A 22,026-nucleotide genomic window follows, 5' to 3' on the forward strand; every position below is an offset into this window, starting at 1 on the left:
GGCCCCTGAGGACACTGGTGACCACTGAACTGTACATGGTAAAGTACTTCAGTTACTGTACTTCATGTAGTTACAGTATTTCGTTACGATACTTCATTTAGTGACAGTTATTATTATTACTTCATGTAGTTACAGTACCTCAGTCAGTCCACATGGGGGCGTGGCCCTGCAGTCAGTCGGTAGTGAGAATCTGAACTGTTTGACCTGCTGCTGTGAAACTGACTTCTGAGAAGACTGTTCACATGACACACGCACACACACACACACACACACACACACACACACACACACACACACACACACACACACACACACACACTGAGTGGTTTCCTCCTGCAGGGGGCGTCCCGCTGCAGAGGCTCTGCTCCAGCTGCAGTTTGTACCTGTAACCAGCAGAGGTCGTCACACACACACACACACACACACACAGACACACACACACAAACACACATTGATCACAGCTGTGACGTCACGTGCAGAATTAATGAACTGACGGACTCAACATCAGAGAAACAATAATAATCCAAAAATACACATGAATAATGTAATAATTGATAAAGTAACAATAATAAATAAACTACATTAATAAAACTCAAGATGAAAAAGGTTAGAACAGAACAGATGCTAAAAAAACAACTGAACAAAATTAAGACAATAAATGATTAAAAAACAATAACATTTAAAAAACAATTTTTATTATGATAATAGAAAATAACTGGTTGAATTAATAAAAAAACAAACGTGTCTAATATAATGATATAAAACCGCTTCATCGTCTTTATTATGAAAAGTCAGAAGATCAGAAATGAAAACATTAATTAACACATGAATATTTGATAATAAACTCAACAATCAAATCTTTATTTCTGTCTTTGATTTTTTCTCTGTTCAATAAATAAACTTGATTGTGATAGTCTGTTTACAGCTGTGGCTCTGGAGGTCAAGCGGTCGTCCACTAAGCTGGAGGTCGGCCGTTCGATCCCAGCTTCCCTCAGTTTAACCCATTTACCACAAACGGAAGAAATATGTTATTGAAACAGACATATTCATATTTATATGTACTTGTTTATTCAGGCTCCCTCAATCAATCCTTACGTTTTTTCAAGTGATGTAAATGAGTTCATGTGTGACGAGACAAGTCCCATGACGTCATCACATGTGTAAAACTTGCTCCACATGTTTGATATTGAGTCATTTTTCGTTTGAATGTTTATCAATCATCAGCTTCATCTGGAGGAGCGGAGCTGTAGGTGATGAAGATGATGAAGACGATGAGGAGGAGGGGGGGCAGCCTCCGGGCCGCAGGGCGGGGCGACGCCGCGCAGCAGCAGCTTCATCACCGCGGAGCGACACCGACCTCCTGCTCGTCTCCAGGCCGCGGCAGGACGCCGGAGCGCGGCCGGTTCCTCCTCAGTCACCGCCGGTCCGGTTCCAGCCGATGAGGAGGAGGATGAGGATGAAGATGCGGTGTGTGTGTGCGCTGTAGCAGACGGAGTGTGTGTGTGTGTGAGCGGGAGCATCGCGCTCCGATGCAGCAGAAGAAGAATCGCCATTGTTTGGATGCGCAGCAGACTGGGAGGAAAACCCCGGAGACAGCGCCGCGTCCCCCGCGGGTCCCCGCCGCCATGTCCCCGCTGCTGCTCACCGCCGCGCTGCTCGGCCTCGTCCAGGTAAGACGCGCCTCGTCCGGCTGGAGCCTCACAGAGACGTCGGCGAGAGGATGAAGCTGCAGCTGCAGCGAGGCTTTGTTCACTGAGCATCACGGATCAGATGGTCTGATGCACAGCACCGACACGCACACACACACGCACACGCGCGCACACACACACACACACACCGTGACCGGGCTGAGTGTCGGTGCTGCAGCCCGAGGTGACGCGCGGTGGCACCGCAGGTCGGTTCGTGAGGCAGCGAGCAGCTCGTGCGTCCTGCGGAAAGTGGGTCAGTCAGTCAGCAACACTGAGCATCACACACACACACACACACACACACCTGGGGTTATTGTTGCTGAAAAAACTGAAATAAGACATAAATATGAATACAAACGTTGATTTCCATCACGTTCTATATTCATCAATAACTCGTTTGATCCAGATGTTCTCTCCGGATTATTGTTGGAGAATCAAATATTCACAAACTGGAACAAGTGAATATATATATTTACTTTACAACTGAGTCGATGATTCAAAGTGACACAAGATGTTTCATATATTAAACATATAAATAAATATTTATACATATAGTCTATAATAGATTATAAACCTACACTCAGATTAATTTGTGGATTATTAAACACTTTTTCTTCAGTCTAAAAATGTGTTAAAAATAATACGAAATAATATTTTATTATTATTATTATTTCATAATAATGTACAGATGTTACAGACGACAGACTGTTGCCATGGTAACGCCTGCTGCTGGTCCCGTGTCAGTGTGTTTCAGTTTGTAAGAGATGACATCATCGCGTTCTCTTCTCTGATTGGTTCTCATCAGTCAAGACTCAATGTCGCCGACACTTCCTGTCAGGGACAGGTCCACAGAGGAAACAATCTACTTCCTGTTTACACCTGAGTGGTCACGTGACACAGGTGTGTGTTCCGGTGTGTCAGTGTGGACGCAGCCTCAGTCCATAGTGACATCAGGGCTGTTTCCCCAGGGTCCAGAGCTCCGGGGGTCCAGATCTCTGGGGGTCCAGATCTCTGGGGGTCCAGAGCTCGGGGGGTCCAGATCTCCAGGGTCCAGACCTCCGGGGTCCAGACCTCCGGGGTCCAGACCTTCTGGGGGGCAGATCTCCAGGGTCCAGATCTCCAGGGTCCAGACCTCCGGGGTCCAGACCTCCGGGGTCCAGACCTTCTAGGGGTCCAGACCTCCGGGGTCCAGACCTTCTAGGGGTCCAGACCTCCGGGGTCCAGACCTCCGGGGTCCAGCTCCTACAGTAACAGGGAGAAGACGATCAGAACCTGAGCCACATCAGAGACGACTGACGTCAGACTGAGATCTTCTTCTTGATCTTCTCTCGTCGTCTGTTCTCTCTGGTTTTATCTGATGCTTCAGGTTTTCATTTCCTCTCGTATGAACCTGAATCCTTCTGTTGCCTCGTCTCCAGATACGATCTGATTCAGTCTAATTAGAGTCACGGTGAGGAGAGTGGTCGAGACAGGGGGCGGGGTCTAACATCTGGTTGTACTTCACCAAACTTGATGGAGACGACGCTCGATGTCACAAGTGTAACAATGTTTGACACGTAGTGACAGTTCGCTGTCCTATTATTTTTATTTTTGGTCTTCTGACATACGACACTCGCACGTTTGTTTTCTAGCCTCGATGGTGAAAACCGTGGTGATTCAGTTTGTCCACCTCTGATCTCACGTGTCCACTCGGAGCTGAGCTCCTCCCTCGTGACCCGTTTGGCCTCGTTACGGCGCCTGGCCGACGCACAATGGAGCCGCCGGGCGCCAGCGTGGCAGAAGTCCACGCTTCTGTCCGTCAGGCCTGTGGGAACGAGAGCAGACGAGTTCACATCCTCGTCCCGGGTTTAGAGACGGTTTCACTCCGTGGAACTGGAGTTGGTTTGAACTGTTCGCTGCAGGTTTGTTGTTTCCAGCAGTTCTGATCTTTTTTGAGAAACTTATAGAAAACTTTCTGATTTAATCAGCAGGTTCTTCACTTCATCTTTATTCTCTTTGTTCAGAATCTTCTTCACTTTAACTCTGATCTTTAACTGACTGTGGTTGAAAGTTCCAGATGAAGTTAGTGAGTGAAGCTTGAGTCAAACTTTCTCTGGAACCTTCTCGTGAAAAAGTCAGTCTGACCTCATCAGTCATAGTCCGACGGACTCTGGACGTCCTGGATTCTCTCAAGGCTCCACCCCCCGCCCCCTCCTCCTCCTCCCCCCGCCCCCTCCTCCTCCTTTCTACAAAAAGAAAACTCTGATGTTTGCATGATAATGTCGGCAGCTGCCTAAAGGGACGAAGACCCTCCTCCTCTTCATTCACACTGTGACATTCAGTCAGTCAGTCAGTCAGTCAGTCAGTCAGTCAGTGTGTGTGTGTGTGTGTGTGTGTGTGTGTGTGTGTGTGTGTGTGTGTGTGTGTGTGTGTGTGTGTGTGTGTGTGTGTGTGTGTGTGTGTGTGTGTGTGTGTGTGTGTGTGTGTGTGTGTGTGTGTGTGTGTGTGTGTGTGTGTGTGTGTGTGTGTGATATGAGGATTAGATGAGGAACTAGAACTATGGTTTAAAGTTTAAATCAGTTTTAACTCGATCTGACTGAACTGAGGCTACATTAGCTTCAGTTAGCATTAGTTAGCTTAATTTCTCTATCAGCAGCAGCTGATTTCATCAACGGGAGGAAGAGACTGTAACGTCTCTGAGGTTGTTGTTGTTGTTGTCTCTTCATATGTTCCTCATCACTTGGACGATCTGATATTGATGAGAACTCTCAGACGTCTCAGTGAACAGATCGTCTCTGGACCATGTGACAGTGAAACAGTGTTTGTTTGTTCAGATCTGTGTCAGCTGACGAGGCTCCATCCTCATTGCTGTCGCCATGGTTACAGCCTTTGAATCAGAGACTTGTAGAAATGTGTCAGAGTGAAAACTCTGTTTCAGTTTGTAGACGACGACGCGGACGACGCCCACGTTCTCTTCTCTGATTGGTTCTCATCACTCACGACTCCTCGTCGCTGAGCACAATCTACTTCCTGTTTACACCTGAGTGGTCATATGACCCGTGTGTGTTCAGGTGTGTCGGTCTGATCAGAGCCTCAGTGGATCTGATCACAAGTGATCAGCTCTGTGTCCCACAGCGTCTGTGAGGCGGTGGCGGCGGCGTCCATTAGCATTCAGCCGCTCGCCGCTCTCCTCCGTCTCCATGGTGACGCTGGAATCAGACAGACGGAATGAGCATCTCCTCTCCTTTCATCTCTGTTACCGTGGCGACGGCGAAGCTGCGGTGAATGAAATGAAGAGAGGGTTCTTCTCTTCTCTCCTCCGTCCGACTCACCGCCGCAACGCTCTGCTCCGATCGGTTTATAAATACTGATCGATCGTCTGACATCGTTTATTGATCTGATCACGATTAGAACAGAGGCAGAGTGAGACCTCTCGCCGTTTTGATGACATATAGACACAAGGCTGAAAGGATACAGATGATTATCAAACATTAATATTTCATCACTCCTCAGTGTTTCGGCCCTGATGTCACTCTGATCTGACTCTGAACACGAGGCCTCATGTTTCACTCCCAGATTAGAGATGTGGGTCAGAATCTCAGAGATTATCTGTCCATACCATGTCTTTGTTTTGATTCTCAGTGTTTTCATCCGTCACGTTAATCTGCTTCATGTGTCGCGTGTCGCTGTAATTGATCTGAGCAGCACGTTAATCCAACAACACGCAGATTTACTGTAAAAACACACAACAGGGGTTTGTTGAGCCTAGCTTAGCACAAAGACTGAAGGCAGGGGGAACTGTTAGCTTAGCACAAAGACTGAAGGCAGGGGGAACTGTTAGCTTAGCACAAAGACTGAAGGCAGGGGGAACTGTTAGCTTAGCACAAAGACTGAAGGCAGAGGGAACTGTTAGCTTAGCACAAAGACTGAAGGCAGAGGGAACTGTTAGCTTAGCACAAAGACTGAAGGCAGAGGGAACTGTTAGCTTAGCACAAAGACTGAAGGCAGGGGGAACTGTTAGCTTAGCACAAAGACTGAAGGCAGAGGGAACTGTTAGCTTAGCACAAAGACTGAAGGCAGAGGGAACTGTTAGCTTAGCACAAAGACTGAAGGCAGAGGGAACTGTTAGCTGAGCAAAAAGACTGAAGGCAGAGGGAACTGTTAGATGAGCAAAAAGACTGAAGGTAGAAGGAACTGTTAGCCTAGCTTAGCACAAAGACTCTTGGATTCTGATCTCGTGTCTTGGTGTTTTCCAGAGGTCGTCGACCTTCCTCGTGTCCCTGAGCGATGGCGGTCTGATCTCAGCGTCTCTGGAACGTTCCGACCTTCAGGAGAACGTGACGTCGTACGCCGCTCAGTTCTCCGGAGAACCTCGACCTGTCGTGCTGGAGTTCAGGAACGTGAGCGAGCCGCTGCTCTTCAACGCGTCGCTCCACGGCCTCTGCTACTCTGTGGGTCTGCTGCTGAGACGTGGTCCGACCTGGTCCCGACCCGTGAAGACGGCGTCCGTCCTCACGAGTGAGTCGCAGCACGACGTGTGGTTGACATTTGGTTGACGTGACGTTGACGTGTGGTTGACGTGACGTTGACGTGACGTTGACGTGTGGTTGACGTGACGTTGACGTGTGGTTGACGTGTGGTTGACGTGACGTTGACGTGTGGTTGACGTGACGTTGACGTGTGGTTGACGTGTGGTTGACGTGAGTTGACGTGACGTTGACGTGTGGTTGACGTGTCGTCCCTCAGAGCCACTCCCCGTCCTCAGCGTCCAGATCTCCGACTACAGAGAGTCTCCAGAAACCGGCGTGGTGTTTCAGTTCGACGCTCCGTCTGGAAACGTGTTCAGCAGAGTGAACATCAGCTTCACCGAGGGTCAAGAGAGACGCTCGTTCCTCTACAAAGGTCAAAGATTAATATGAATATGAACATGAATATGAATATGAGTCTTTACAGTCAAAACTCTTTAGTTTCAGTTCTCTGTTTTAGATGAAAAATTACTTCCTGTGTTTGTAGATTTCTACAAAGGGAAGACGGTTTTCAAACACTGGTTGCCGGGCGTCTGTTACCGTGACATCACCTTCCAGCTGATCTCCGAGGCGACAGCGTCCCAGATGCCGCTGGTGACACACAGCGACGTCACGCACACGCCGGTGACCCACAGGACCGGTGAGACCTCACGTCTTTATTAAACTCAGATTTATTTCAGTTATAGTTTATGATTTGTTTGAATATTAACCCCCCCTCCCCTCAGTGCCCTACCCCCCCCTCAACATTTCCCATAAGATCGTCCACCTGAGCCCCAGGGCGGGTCCGGGCGATGCCCCCAACACGCCCCCTCCTGACGGGAACCAGGAGAACGCCCGATCCGTCCGTCAAGCGCAGGACGTCCCGCTGATGGAGGGGGAGGAGGAGGTGTCCACTCTGGTTCCACTCGACCCGCCACAGAACCAGAACCTGTCGGGAACCGCCGCCTTCCTGCTGAGCGCCAACCAGACGACTCCGAGCTACTGGCTGGACCCGCCCGACCCAACCGACCCGACTCCGGCCGACGGCGACGACGAGTTCGTGAACGCCGTGGTGTCGGAGTACGAGGACTCCAACGAGCCCGGCTCGGCCATGGGCCTCCCCTCCGACCCGCCGGTCCTGCCCACCTTGCTGCCCCCCGTCCTGCTGGAGCTGCGCTGGCTGCCGCCACGAGCGCCGACCAGCTATGACGGCTTCATTGTCTTCATCCACAGAGACGGTAACGACTAGCGCGTGGAAAATAATAATCATAATCATAATGTCTGCTAACGACTATGATTCGGAAACTGATAATGAACGACAACGACAATTTACTAAATCGAAACAAATAATTGATTCAAACAGCAAAGGGAAGGAAAAGATTCTTATTCAAAATATATAAAATATTTTTTATTGATGACAAAATAATTTTATCTACGACATAATTTTTTGATATATACATTAATCATTTTTTCGATATATACAATTATTTTCTGGGATATAAAACATCATTTTGTGTATATAGAAATACATTTTTAAATATATATTATATATAAATGGAAGACTGACACGCCTCTCGTCTGTTTCCCAGGCAACGCGACAGAAACTGCAACTGTGGACGAGAACACTCACGAGTTTTTCTCGGAGCTGACGGAAGCGGGAACATACCGGGTCCAGGTCACGACCTTGAGCTCGGCCGGAGACTGTGACGCCAGAGAGAGCGCCGCCGACACCAGCTTCACCTTCTACCTCGGTACCGACACCTTCAGATCCTCAGAACTTTATAACTTCATACTTGTAGAATCTGTAGAATCCTGTGAACACTGAGTTGATGAAGGGGTTCTGGTTCTAGGCCCGGGTGGCGAGCTGCTGGAGGAGCTGCGGCAGCGTCCCCAGTCCGTCAGCGTGCGGCTGCTGGACTCCAGCACCGCCGCCGTCTCCTGGGCGCCGTCACCCGAGGACCACAACGGCAGCCTGGTGTCGGTCGTGTCCACCACCTGCCTGAAGCCCAGTCCGAGCCAGAGGATGGAGAACACTTACTGCAGCGAGGTGACTGGACCTGGGTCTGGTTCTGGGTCTGGTTACTGTTCCGGTTTCGGTTCCGGTTCTTGTACCGGTTCTGGGTCTGGGTCTGGTTCCGGTTCTTGTACCGGTTCTGGGTCTGGTTCCGGGTCTGGTTCCGGGTCTGGTTCCGGGTCTGGGTCTGGTTCTGGGTCTGGTTCCGGGTCTGGTTCCGGGTCTGGGTCTGGTTCTGGGTCTGGTTCTGGTTCTGGTTCTGGTTCCGGTTCTTGTACTGGGTCTGGGTCTGCTTCTGGGTCTGGTTCTGGGTCTGGGTCTGGGTCTGGGTCTGGTTCCGGTTCTTGCACAGGTTCTGGGTCTGGGTCTGGGTCTGGGTCTGGTTCCGGGTCCGGGTCTGGGTCCGGGTCTGGGTCTGGGTCTGGATCTGGATCTGGACCTCGTTCTGGACAGTTTAACCATAAACGTTATAATAAATAACTCTTTTATAACAATAGAACCAAACTCAACATGTTTGTCTCTTCATCACGTCGTCTCAGGAGAACTCTACGAGTGACATCATCAGTGACCTCACCCCCGGGGCCCAGTACCGGGTTCTGGTGTATCACACTAACGGGCCGCTGCTCAGTCCGCCGTCGGAGCCCGTCATCATCGACATCGGTGAGTCGGAGCGTCCTCGTTCACACACGCAGCTTCTGTCACGTCCGACGAGTGTACGCTCACGCGTTCTGTTTCTTCTGTGGCGTGACATCATCAGAACCAACCGGCGTCCGCGAGCTCGCCGTCTACCCGCTGAGCCCGACCGCCGTGATCCTGAGCTGGCAGCGTCCCTACCACGTGTCCTTCAGGAAGTTCGTCCTGCAGACCTTCTTCTTCAACCCCGTCACGCTCGCCTCCGAGTGGACCACCTACTACGAGATCGCCGCCACCGCCTCCGTCATCGCCTCCGTGGTAACCGTGACCGTGACCTTTGATCACAAACACATCAGATTATCAGAAGTTATTATCATACATCATATATATGATTATATGTTTATGTTGTTTCCTGTCAGAGGGTCACCGACCTGCTGCCCGCCTGGTACTACAACTTCCGTGTTTCCATGGTGACGTGGGGCGAGCCGCCGCTCAGCTGCTGCGATGGCGCCACCGTGAGCTTCGTCACCGGTACTGACAGGATTCAGAAATATATATAATAATAATCATGAGAAATATGAATATCCTCAGAGGAAATGCGTTGAACGTATTTATCAAGTGTGTGTGTGTGTGTGTGTGTGTGTGTGTGTGTGTGTGTGTGTGTGTGTGTGTGTGTGTGTGTGTGTGTGTGTGTGTGTGTGTGTGTGTGTGTGTGTGTGTGTGTGTGTGTGTGTGTGTGTGTGTGTGTGTGTGTGCAGCTCCCGAGGCTCCTCATGTTTCATTGGTCGATTACTCTCATGGCGTCCTGTACGTCCGGTGGACGTACGGCGAACTCTTCATCGACCTGTCACACTCAAGGATGCTTCACTGGCAGGTGGTCGCCGTGGGAAAGAAGAGCGCCGAGAGGAGCTACTCCGTTGACGTGAGGCCACACCCCCTTCTCCAAATATGGTCACTTCTGGTTTTAAAAAAACAAAAGAAGATGGCGCCGAGCAAAACGCTGAAGTGGACAATTTTATATTTTTAAGACGGAATGTGGACAGATAATCAATGAGATGAATAACGTGTGTGTGTGTGTGTGTGTGTGTGTGTGTGTGTCCGTCAGGTGACTCGTAACGTGATGTGGGCGAGCCTCCCTCTGCCTCCGGGAGACATCTACAACCTAACGGTGACGGCGTGCACCGCCCGCAGCAGGAACACGTCCACGCCGAACATCATCAAACTGGGTCAGCACACACACACACACACACACACACACACACACTGTTCGTTCTCCTTTAATCTGAAATTGGAACTTTTGCCTCCACTTCCTCTTGTGAGCGTGTGACTAGTTCGTGGTCACAAGAAGTGAACTTGTGTGTGTTTTCAGAGCCGGCTCCTCCCAGGTCTCTGTTGGCCGTGAACGCCACGCACTCGTCCGTCACTCTGCTGTGGAGCGAGGAGGGAGTGGTCGACTACTACCTGGTCGTCTGTCGACCCGTCAGAGGAGTGACGGGGCTGAAGGTAACGGACACTTCCCCAGGTCACGTGATCGTGTTTCATCTGATCGTTAAAAACTACAAGAAAATAAATGTTGAGATGTTTGAATTATCATGTAACTGATGGAAAAAAACTGTGAGTCAATAAAAAGCTTCTGACTTTTTGCCTTTTTTTCTGAAAATTTCCTCCATTTTAATTTCAAACTGAGACACGTCTCTCATTAATCTTTATACTATATTAATATATGTGTTATATATGATGACATCGTCACGTCTTGCAGGCGCGGGAGCCTCTGATGGTCGACGCCCACCTGGTGACGGTTTCCGGTTTGCCGCCGTCGTCGTCGTTCAACTGCAGCGTCACGAGCTTCAGCTACAACACGGCCAGTAAACCTGCTCACGTCACCATCAGCACCGTGGGTAGGTGGCGCTGTGGAGCTCACTACTGTGTTTTTGTTATTACTATTATTAATATAAATATCAGCCTCCAGAACTGTCTCTGATCATCTAACATTCAGTTATTGGTGAGCTGAAGGTTTTCATGTGGTTCATGGCGTCAGTGACGTGAACTTGTGTCTCGTGTGTCTGCAGCTAAAGAGATGAATCCCAGCGTGGCGGCCATTTCGGCTCTGTCCGTCCTCAGCGTCCTGCTCGTCAGTCTGCTCGTCCTCTTCCTGCTCGTCCTGAGAAAGAAACACCAGCAGATGAGCAGGTACACAACAACTCGCCTGCTCCGCAGCAACAGTTTCCTTTTGTTCCATATTGTTTTGGTATTTATTTTCTTCCTGTGAGCAGAATCTCTCACTTCTGTTATTTTCATCTTCACATTTTTCGTTTCACTTCCTGTGTTTGATCGGATGAGTCGTCAGTTTCTCTCACCACTTCTCTTCTTCTTCTGTCTCTTCAGAGAATGTGGAGCGGAGACGTTCGTCAACTTCGCTTCGTTCGAGCGAGATGGGAAACTTCCGTACAACTGGTAGGATCCGTCTGCTTCTCCTCCTCCAATCACAGTGAAGCGTGTGGTGACGACTTCCTGTCACGTGACCGTAGAACAGACAGAATCACAGATGAGCAGCCGGGGGATTGAGGAGGCAGATTAGGGATTTGAATTTGTAGCTACAGATTTGAGGTCGTCTGTGAGGCGACGGCCGTGATGATGATGATGATGATGATGATGATGATGATGAGCAGGAACTCCGCCTCCCCTGCCTGCTGTGTTTGGACCAGAAAAATCAAAATTTCCCTTAATCTCAGATTAAAGGGACAAAATGTCACTTCTGGAGTCAGTGGTGTTTAAGAAAAGGAACCAGACGAGACTCAGATTAATATAACGGCTGAAAGACGGTCAGTTACCTCGGCTTCCATCTTGTATTTGACCTTCATCACTCAATGTCCATCAGACTCGTCGTCTTCTCCTTCTTGTGTCGCTGGTTGTGTTCATGCTTCGACTGCATGTGGCAGGACTCCTGTTGGCATGACGACAGCTGACGTCACCGCTGATGCAGATTCATTTATTAAAAACAAAGTTCTTTACACAAGAATATTAATCTGAAAATGTCGATGCACCAAACATTTCACAACAAATCATTGAGAGAAGAAAACAACTACGTGTTTGAACAGACTCACTTTATATATGTATAATAATATTATAAACAGTGGAAAGTTATTGATTAGAGGAACATACGTGATAGATAATTGAATTCAACCGAAATATACATAATTGATTTAATTAAATACTTCATAGGGACGATACAATATATGGAGAAACAAACCAACGCAGAAGTTAACAAACATAAAACATCTGGATTACACTATGAAATAAATTTTTTCTGCAACAAAAAAATCATGGAAGGTAATAATATAATAATGTGGTGTTCCTCAGGGCTCGATTCTGGATCCCTTTCTTTTCTTGAGTTACATGCTGAAGAAGACGTGTTATAAACGTTTATGTTTTGCAGATGAAACATACATGTGACTTAAAGACACAAACCACGTCTTTCTCCTCGTTCCCCCAATTTCAGCATTTTGGACAAATTCAAGAATTTTTTTTACATCTTGATATTCAATCATAGTCGTGTTGGGGCAGTTTAGTTTTGTTAGCATTGTTGTATATCATAAGGCCTGTTATGATTCATTTAGGAGATAAATGATGACATAAATTTAAAAACAATCTTCCAAACCCCTTTTCATTTCACAACAGAAGACAAAGTTTTCAGAATTTAAACTATTGTGTAAACACGAACTTTGTTTAAATTAAATTGAGACGAAAATTGACAAAAAAAACACTGTGTAATTTTACAGACACATTTGTGTGTCACAAGAAAAAAAGTCTCGAGGTTTGATTCAACACACTCGTCGTTGATCTGCATCAGTGGGACCATCACGACCTGAGCAACACCAACGTTAATGAGGTCATCAGATTCGTCAAGGTGCCGTCACGTGGTTGTGACGGCGCCGCCCAGTGACAGACTGTGAACTGTTCATACACCACGAGGGTCCTGGCTGAGCGTTGCATTGTGGGACAGGCCCGGGAGGACGCGGTGATGTCACAGACTCAGACAGAGCAGCCATTGACGTCGGCAGCAGACAGACGCCGGTTGTCCCCAGAGAGACGACGGCTGCATGATGCATTAACTGTGTGTTCAGCACTAATGTGCCTCTTTACTAATGGAAGCACCATGTTCTGTCCCCAACCTGTCGCCCCCTGGTGTCTGTTCTTTGGTTACTGTTTGTGTTTGTGTTTTTATTTTGTTATCTGAACCCCCTTCAGGCGAAGAAGCCTCTTTGCCTTCCTTACCCTCCTGCCATCCTGCCTTTGGACTGACTATCTTTTGGCTTTTTATATTAATCCTTGGTAAGTAAGCACTTGAGGGGCATGAACTCACAGAGCCACGTCCACAGTGTTGATCCGAGACATTGTTCCACTCTCCATCTGAACCGCGAGACTTCAGTGAAGTCAATGATCAGTCTGGTGATATTCTCTGCTCTTACGTTTCAACAAATCCCAAGAAAAGACTAGAAAACGACCAACTGATGAATCTCAAGGTTCAGTTTTGGGTCTTCATCTTTTCTCTGTCTCCAAGTTTCCACATTAATTGAAAGTCATAATTTACGTCTCTTGTATATACATGTGTTCTTTATTTATTTTATAAAATTCACATTTCTTATAAAACAATAAGGGCCCTAAGATGGAACCTTGTGGAACTCCACATTTAAAGAGGAACTTAGTTTTCTCCTACGTTAGTGATATTAGGGGAAACACTGGGTTATAGAAACACATTATTTGCTCCATGTTGGTCTGAACATGGGATTTGTTGACGAAGAGGAAACTCGAGAATTTCACCAGATTTTTACTTTAAAATAAAAAATATATATTTAAAGAAACAGGAAGTGAGCAGATGTTGAACTTTGTCTTGCGATGCTGCATCTGTGGTCGAAGGTCTGTCACATTCAGTGTGTTTCTACTAACATGTGGGATGTAGCATGATGCTAACTGTGGCTTTGGCATGTCTGTCTCTTTACTTTTGGCCTGTTTGGACTCTGACTGAGTCGGACTGTAGAATAGTTACTGTATGTTTCATATTATATATGTCCGTCTGTATGTAATGTGACTGTGCATGTTACAGGTCAAAGGTTGTATGATTCAAACGTCCTCGCAGCTGATGTTTGACATCATCAAACAGCTGAGAGGAAACGTGAGGACGTTTGAATTCAGTCGGAGATTTAAACTCAACAACGGATTCAACTGAAGAATGTGAAGCATGAAACATAAATGATGTTATAATGTAATAATGCTGCATGTTGGAGGCGTCAACATCTTTAGATGAGCAGCAGATTTATGAGCATGACGTTTTATTGTTTGGTTTTCTGAGCTTGAACTGATGAATTAATCTTTACTGAAATTTTATGAATATTTACAGCTTGTTCAAGTTAAATCATTTAAAAACAATAGAATGAAATGAAAAGAAACTTCTGCCTGAATATCTGCAATTACAGCAAAGTTCAAACTTCATTGACAAATAATTTTCAGTTCCCTTCAAAGCATAAAACGTTCAAATGATAATTATATTGAATATTATAATTATATACATTGACTGCAAAACAACTTTAAACATACACATGGAAATACATTTTTAAACTGTTTCATTTGATTTCTAATCAAAATAAAAGTTTTGATAATGATTTGACAGATGTACCATTACATTTTTATGACAATATCATTTAAAATGAGCTAATTATCATTTTTGTTGAGTTTAAATTAAAAGGGAACTTGTAAAAGTAAGAGAGAAATATTTTATAACTCAGGACAAAAACATTGTTTAACTTTGTTTACAGTTAAGTCGAATGTTATAGTGAAACAAATAAAATTAAAATTTTATATAATTAGATCCATCAGATGTAAATAACAACATGAGAAATTTTAATCTGAAGATATGATTCGTCCTGTAATATTGTAACATGATGGAAGGAAATGTACACGTCTGTATTTTACAGGAGCAAGACGGCGTTAAAGAAACGGAAGCTGACGAGGTAAAAGTCTTTATCTTTGTATGAAATCATCTGTAGATTTAATAGTTAATAACATTTTATTATTTTTCTCACGTGGACGTTTCATGAGTTAAATAATAGAATAAAAATATCCATCAGTGTATTTAGTTAATTTTAATGTGTTTGAGTGTAAACGTGTGAATCTTCAGTCCAGCGTGTAAATCAAATGTAAAGATGTTTATTAAAATCATATTTTTAGATGTTTGTGTTTTATGTTTCAGTCCGGTTCAGCTCGACGACTTCGACGCCTACTTCAAGGAAATGAGCAAAGACTCAGCGTATAAGTTCTCGCTGCAGTTTGAGGTGAGCTCATCATCATTATTATTATTATAATAATTATTATTGTTATTATCAGTCTTCAGTTTATTTTAGTTTGTTTTGACAAACCTTTTCACACGTTGATCATTTCTTTGTGACGTGGTTCAGGAGCTGAAGAGCGTCGGTCTGGATCTTTCCCATGATGCAGCTGATCTGCCCGTCAACAGGCCCAAGAACCGATACACCAACATCCTCCCATGTGACGCTTCTTCATATCTCATCACGTTGATTCAGTCACACGTCTGTACAGAGACGTGTGTGTGTGTGTGTTGTGATGATGATGATGATGAATTCTTCCTCCAGACGACTTCAGTCGAGTCAAGTTGGTGTCGATGCACAACGACGAAGGATCCGACTACGTCAACGCAAACTTCATCCCTGTGAGTTTGTCTGCGATCATTTCTACATTTACTGATCATCAGAGTAAAAGTATCAGTACCACAGAGTATTAATACTTCAAGTCCTGAACAAATATTTTAAAATGTGACTCTGTGACTCTCAGGGATACAAACATGCGAAGGAATACATCGCGACTCAGGGTCCGCTGCCCGAGACTCGTAACGACTTCTGGAAGATGGTCCTGCAGCAGAAGTGTCCCATCGTGGTGATGCTCACTCAGTGTAACGAGCGGCGGCGGGTGAGTCTCGGTCCACACTCGGTGTTTCCTTCACTCGGACTCTGTCTCCCGCTCGACGTGACGTGTCTGTGGTGTCTGTCGTCTCCAGGTGAAGTGCGACCACTACTGGCCGTTCACAGACGAGCCGGTGATGTACGGAGAGATCAGCGTGGAGATGCTCTCTGAGAGCGAGTCTCCGGAGTGGACCATCAGGAAGTTCAGACTGGGATACGTGAGTGACTGCTCTGCAGTTCCTCAGCTGGCCACTAGATGATAGATCATGTACTAAATATAATATCCCATGTTTTTATTTTGGTGAACAAAGTAACTTCTGTAGAGCTGCAGTTCTGCGTCCGACCACAAGATGCTGCTGTTGTTCATTAAACAATGAGCATGTGTGCTGGTGTCGCCCCCTGCAGGCCGACGAGTCTCAGGACGTCCTGCACCTGAACTACACCTCGTGGCCGGATCACGGCGTGCCCACGGTCAACGCCATCGAGAGCATCCTGCAGTTCGTCCACATCGTCCGTCAGCAGGCCAACAGGACCCGAGACCCGATCATCGTCCACTGCAGGTCAGGACCACAACCTCCGCTGGTTGACCTGAGACCGATCGGAGCAGGATGTGGCTGTTAGTCGGATGATGTCATCATTATGTCGCGGTCAGTGTGATGGTAACGGAGGTTTTGTGTCTGTGCCCGTCAGCGCTGGAGTCGGCCGGACCGGGACCTTCATTGCTCTGGATCGTCTCATGCAACACATCAGGGAACACGAGTTCGCTGATGTCCTGGGGCTGGTGTCCGACATGAGGTCCCACCGTCTGTGCATGGTCCAGACTGAGGTGAGGACAAAGACTCTGGATCAACATCCCATCATCTAAAAAACTCCCTTTTAACAGGAAGAAATCTCTGACAGAAGCGGACTCAGTTGTGGGCGGAGCTTCTGTCTCGACTGGTTGGGGGGAGGAGAGAGAGGGGGAAGAGAGGAGAGGTGTGAGGAAAGAGGGTGGGAGGAGAGAGAGGAGGACAGAAGAGAGAGAGAGGGAGGACAGTTCTATTATTGATAATAATAACAATAATAATGAGGGGTTTGGATCCTGCAGTTCTGGGGTCAGAGATACACTAGGAGAGAGAGAAAACAGAGTTAGTGACATGTAATGTAGATACATGGGGCCACAGAGAGAGAGAGAGAGAGAGAAGGAGAGAGGGAGAAGGAGAGAGAGAAGGAAAGAGGGAGAGAGAGAGAGAAAACAGAGTTAGTGACATGTAATGTAGATACATGGGGCCACAGAGAGAGAGAGAGAGAGAGAGAGAAGGAGAGAGGGAGAAGGAGAGAGAGAAGGAAAGAGGGAGAGAGAGAGAGAGAAAACAGAGTTAGTGACATGTAATGTAGATACATGGGGCCACAGAGAGAGAGAGAGAGAGAGAAGGAGAGAGGGAGAAGGAGAGAGAGAAGGAAAGAGGGAGAAAACAGAGTTAGTGACATGTAATGTAGATACATGGGGCCACAGAGAGAGAGAGAGAGAGAGAGAGAAGGAGAGAGGGAGAAGGAGAGAGAGAAGGAAAGAGGGAGAGAGAGAGAGAGAGACTGTGGCCCCTGGGATACAGACTGTTGCCCCTGGGATACAGAATGTGGCCCCTGGGATACAGACTGTGGCCCCTGGGATACAGACTGTGGCCCCTGGGATACAGAATGTTGCCCCTGGGATACAGACTGTGGCCCCTGGGATACAGACTGTGGCCCCTGGGATACAGACTGTGGCCCCTGGGATACAGACTGTGGCCCCTGGGATACAGACTGTGGCCCCTGGGATACAGAATGTTGCCCCTGGGATACAGAATGTGGCCCCTGGGATACAGACTGTGGCCCCTGGGATACAGACTGTGGCCCCTGGGATACAGACTGTGGCCCCTGGGATACAGACTGTTGCCCCTGGGATACAGACTGTGGCCCCTGGGATACAGACTGTGGCCCCTGGGATACAGACTGTGGTCGCTTGATTCGCTAACTTCACGTTCCTCAAAATAGAGTCGCCAATGATCAGAGTTGTTTCCTCGGCGGGTGTGTCGAGGGGAGAAGTTATGAGAAACGGGAAGTGGTTGGTGGTGAACCGTGAGCTTCAGTTTCCATTTCTGGGAAATGAAACTGAATCTGCAAAAAGAAAAGTTACTGCAGATTCATCTGTTTGTTGAGGCTTTAAACAAAGTTCTGTCTCTGGAGCTTTAACCTCCTCAGGTCATCTCTGTCGTATACGACATTGTGTTATAAAAGTTTAAATAACATTACAACACTTACGGTTTGTTTTAGCGAGAAGCTAACAGTTGCACCGTTACAAACCAGGGCTTCCGTGCGATCGTGGCCCTTTCAGAAGATTAATAGTTCGGCCTGGAGCTACAGTGACTTTTTTGGAGACTTTGTACAACATGTCCATGATGATAAATCCAACATTGAATGACTTCTATGATAATTTATCCAGTTTTTAATGACGAAAAAAGGTTATTGTAAAGCCTACTGTAGTTGTAAGCGGATTTCTAGCCGTCCATTTTGGATCTTTTGTTTTTTCTTTTGCCTTAAGGTCATATAATATTTATACATTCATGTGACATCACTGTAACATACATATTTTGATAGCCCAGGTTATCTATATAACTTGACTGTGCATCACAGGGTTGAGGTCATACGAGCGTTATTACACCAGCAGATGAGGTGTAAATACTCCACCATCATCAGCGTACAGCCTGTGAGGTTCTGACCTGCTGCTGCGCCTGTTTCCTCCTGTAGGAGCAGTACGTGTTCATCCACCAGTGTGTGCTGCTCATGTGGCAGAAGAAGAAACATCAGTCCATCACCTCAGACGTCGTCTACGAGAACGCCAGCAAGACATAAGGCGGACACTCCTCCAGACGTGGGTCCATAATAAATGTATTTATATATATTTTCTCCGTCGCTCGATGTTCTGTAACTGAGGCTCTTTCCTCCCTGTTCCTTGTCTTGCAGGCGGTGAACACGCCTCCTGTGTGTTAAGAGTCCATTCTCTGCAGAAGAAGAAGATCAGCTTCATCATCAGTATCAAGAAACAAAACATCAACGACACGTGACAAAATAAAATAATCCAGATTTTTGTTTGAATTGGTGTAAAAGCACGAGGATGGAGTTTTGCCTTACGGAGCCGCCACCGACCGACCTGACCCTCCACGTCCCCGCCCTCTGACCTGGACTGACTCACGCCAACGTGGCGTCGGAGGAACGAGCTCCGTCGACTGGACGTCTGCTATGTGTCCGTCCTCCTTCAGATGACAGGAAGCAACGAGTCGCAGTTTTTCATTTTTATTTATGTTTTAAATCTCAGGAGTCGCTGACAAACCGGCGAGCACACGACCTCGTCCTCCGCTCGCCACCAGGTGACATCACGATTATCAAACTTCGTGGTCGTCTGACGTTTCACGCTCGCTCCTGACAACACTAAGTGGATGAAATAAACCTCCAGAATTTTCCTTTTCGTCCGACGAACCAACACGTAATAAATTTTTTCCGGGTCTACACAAAAACAGTGGAAGGGAACAAACGGGCGCCGCCTGCAGGCGTCCGGCCGCCGGCGTCCCGCTGCTGTTCAGCCGGTTCAAGGCGAGGCGCTATGGCGGCGGAGCTGTAGTTTGTATTTGCACTGAAGCCTCTGAGCAGCTGCTTCTGACTGTGGACGACGGAGTCGCTCACAGTCCGTCCATCCGTCCTCGCCACCGTGGACGACACGAGTCTGGATCTGAAGACGAAGATCGACCGGAGGATTTTAACCTTCTGAGGTTTGTGACCTCAGCGGCTGCAACAATCTGCAGAGACGGATCATATCTGACAAAAACAATATCTGACGACAGAGGAGAGACGGTTTCAGCTGAACTACATTAAAAACACAGACTGTAAATAAAGACGAGGACGTGTCTCCACTTCCTGAACGTGAAGCTAAAATATCTCAGATTCAGAAGCCGCCATCTTGTGCCGGTGACGTCATCATCACATTTATTATTATTATTATTATTATTGTTATTATGTGGCGTCAAAGTCCTCAAATGACAGAATCGTCTTGTCCCATCACATGGAGGGGGCGGGGCTTATGAGTTGTAATGCAGCCAGCCACCAGGGGGCGATCGTGATGTTTGACTTCCTGTCGTCCGTCTTTATTTACAGTCTGTTGAGTTTCTCTTCGTGTTGCTGAAGTCGACAGAAATGTTTCTCCTCAGATCTCCGACTTGAGCCTTCGATCAAAACAACAACTTTAATAAAACTACAAATATTGTTTTCAAACTTGAAAATCACGTTTTAACTTGATACTTTGACTGAATTGGTTTAAATGCCCCTGAATTACTTCACGATCACAATCCATAGTCAACGTTTATCTCATTAACCTCAAAATGAATTATGGTTTTGTTTGATTTTGGCTCGGGTCGGACGTTCACCATATCTGTACAGAAGCATCATGTCTGTTCGTGAAATCATATCCAGATTATTGACGATAGTTTAGTTGAAACATTTCTCTCTTTTTCAGGAAGTTCAGGGTGTCGTCAGAATAAAAGCACCGCGTGAGGTTTGGTAAAGAGTCGGAGATTGTTCTGCGTCTTCCTGTGTTAATGAAATGTTTCATGTGCATCAGCTGACTGGAGCTTCAGGTCATTTAAATTAATTTCTCACTGACTCAGCACCGTAGTGAACAAGCTGTAAGACTGGTAGAAATGATTTTATTGTCAAGATGTTAATGCGGATGAGTTATGAATATTTTCCAACACGTCACTAAATGTTCAGCTGAAGACATCGATTCATCGCAGCGATGCTTTTTATTTCAAAATGTTTTTCTACACTGACTGTTTGTAACTGTTTTTAAAATGTTTCATATCGACTTTATCATTTCAAACACTAAAAACCACCGTCGTGTCATTTTCACCACATTTTGTACAAACTTCTGAAACCGAGTCGTTGTTGTTCAAACTCTTATGATTATGATTCATAATCTTAGTTTTACAGTCGACATTAGTCAGTTCACTAGTTTCTTTATTGAACCTTCTCCTTTGAATTTTGTTTTCCCAGAAAATCAACTTGAACAAACGTAGAAGAAGTTTTCATTCTTTTGATGACACCTTGTTTCTGATTGGACGAATGAAGGAATCGGATGAATGTTTGTAAAAAGGCATCGGACACTTGTTGACTTGTACAGTGATTCATCATCGTGGCCTTCGTGGTTCAAACTGCTGAGTCATCACATGTACTGTACACGTACTGTACACGTACTGTACATATTACTACTGTTCACTTCTGTTTCTACTCGTCAGGACAAAGTCAGTCTGTGGAGATGTTTGTTTTTTTAAATCTTCTTGTGACGTGAATCATCTTGACTGATCTTCGTCCTCTTGTCTCCACGACGACCGGACGCTCGGGTGTTTCCGGTGTCGACTCGTGTGAACTTGGAGAACTCTACGATTCTTTCTGTCGAACTTGTTTGTGTCGTCGTGAGTCACAGAGTTTTAATGTGTTTGTGTTGGAACAAATAAACTGTTGCAGTCAGGTTTCTCTTTCATTAAATGTTATTACAGTTTACTATGAAACAGGAAGCGAAGGGTTAAAAATGTTTCACCAGTTTATTCAGATGTTGATACTTTGTATCGGCCATAGAGATATATATATATATAACGAAATGTAACCAAGTCTCGATATTTTATAGTTTAACTATGAACTTTACTACAACAAACTTTAAATAAAAATAAATCTCAAATGTAATCATTCCGTTTGAAATGATGGAGAAAACTTTGACAAATAGAAAAATGTTAAAGTCTATGAGTGGATGTAGAAGCCGCTGACAGCCAATCAGACGTAAGTTTGATTGATTCCCCGCCCCAACGAGCCCAAAACAAGCAAACATTTTCTATTTTTCATTTTTTTGTTCATTTCTTTTCCCATTTCAAAACTGAAAAAATTGGAAATAGTTTTAATTTTATATTCATCTGACAAAACGAAAAATTTCATTTCTAGAAAACAATATTACATTTGAAATTTTCAAAACAGGAAATTGAAGTGACGTTGGATCAATTATCCTTGTGTAAAGGTAGATATGGATTCATACTGTATAATAATGCATATTATAATATTGCTTTACTCGAATCATGACGTCCGGTGATGAAACCACCGACTGCGCGGCATCGCCCCCTGCTGGCCGCGGGCCGTGTTACCGGGGAGGCGGTGTTACCGCGGGCGGCCGGCAGGGG

The 22,026-nt window shown here is 46.2% G+C and overlaps 1 protein-coding gene and 1 long non-coding RNA gene across 3 annotated transcripts; one reads left to right on the plus strand and one right to left on the minus strand.

Moving 5' to 3' along the window:
* The first annotated feature begins 877 nt into the window (after window positions 1–877).
* Window positions 878–21,328, plus strand: ptpro (protein tyrosine phosphatase receptor type O). Of its 2 annotated transcripts, XM_035618766.2 has the most exons (27): window positions 878–1,670; window positions 5,924–6,185; window positions 6,414–6,569; window positions 6,681–6,833; window positions 6,919–7,410; window positions 7,762–7,923; window positions 8,023–8,219; window positions 8,726–8,846; window positions 8,944–9,137; window positions 9,239–9,350; window positions 9,578–9,741; window positions 9,925–10,045; window positions 10,189–10,322; window positions 10,579–10,717; window positions 10,889–11,009; window positions 11,205–11,273; window positions 13,068–13,151; window positions 14,792–14,827; window positions 15,067–15,148; window positions 15,272–15,362; window positions 15,467–15,543; window positions 15,666–15,800; window positions 15,889–16,011; window positions 16,199–16,353; window positions 16,484–16,619; window positions 18,560–18,683; window positions 18,776–21,328. In XM_035618766.2, the coding sequence occupies exons 1-26, from the start codon at window positions 1,530–1,532 to the stop codon at window positions 18,662–18,664; spliced, it is 3,762 nt and encodes a 1,253-aa protein (XP_035474659.1). In that variant the 5' UTR covers window positions 878–1,529; the 3' UTR covers window positions 18,665–18,683; window positions 18,776–21,328. The 2 variants fall into 2 exon arrangements, with proteins under 2 accessions (XP_035474659.1, XP_035474669.1); XM_035618776.2 differs by lacking the exon at window positions 13,068–13,151 and having other exon boundaries at window positions 879–1,670.
* On the minus strand, window positions 10,711–15,637 carry LOC118291014. The gene is made up of 4 exons (XR_004786526.2): window positions 15,233–15,637; window positions 11,651–11,763; window positions 11,177–11,509; window positions 10,711–10,980 (listed from the first exon to the last, which is right to left on the minus strand). It is a non-coding gene; the product is annotated as an uncharacterized LOC118291014 (long non-coding RNA).
* Window positions 21,329–22,026: the final 698 nt, after the last annotated feature.

Source organism: Scophthalmus maximus, chromosome 12 (genome assembly GCF_022379125.1).
Source record: "Scophthalmus maximus strain ysfricsl-2021 chromosome 12, ASM2237912v1, whole genome shotgun sequence".
In the NCBI taxonomy this organism is placed as follows: Eukaryota; Metazoa; Chordata; class Actinopteri; order Pleuronectiformes; family Scophthalmidae; genus Scophthalmus; species Scophthalmus maximus.

Coding starts and splice junctions, on each gene's coding strand:
- ptpro (XM_035618766.2), top strand. CDS start 1,530: ATGCAGCAGAAGAAGAATCGCCATTGTTTGGATGCGCAGCAGACTGGG. Junction 1,671..5,923: donor CGCTGCTCGGCCTCGTCCAG/GTAAGACGCGCC, acceptor GGTGTTTTCCAG/AGGTCGTCGACCTTCCTCGT. Junction 10,046..10,188: donor GCCGAACATCATCAAACTGG/GTCAGCACACAC, acceptor GTGTGTTTTCAG/AGCCGGCTCCTCCCAGGTCT.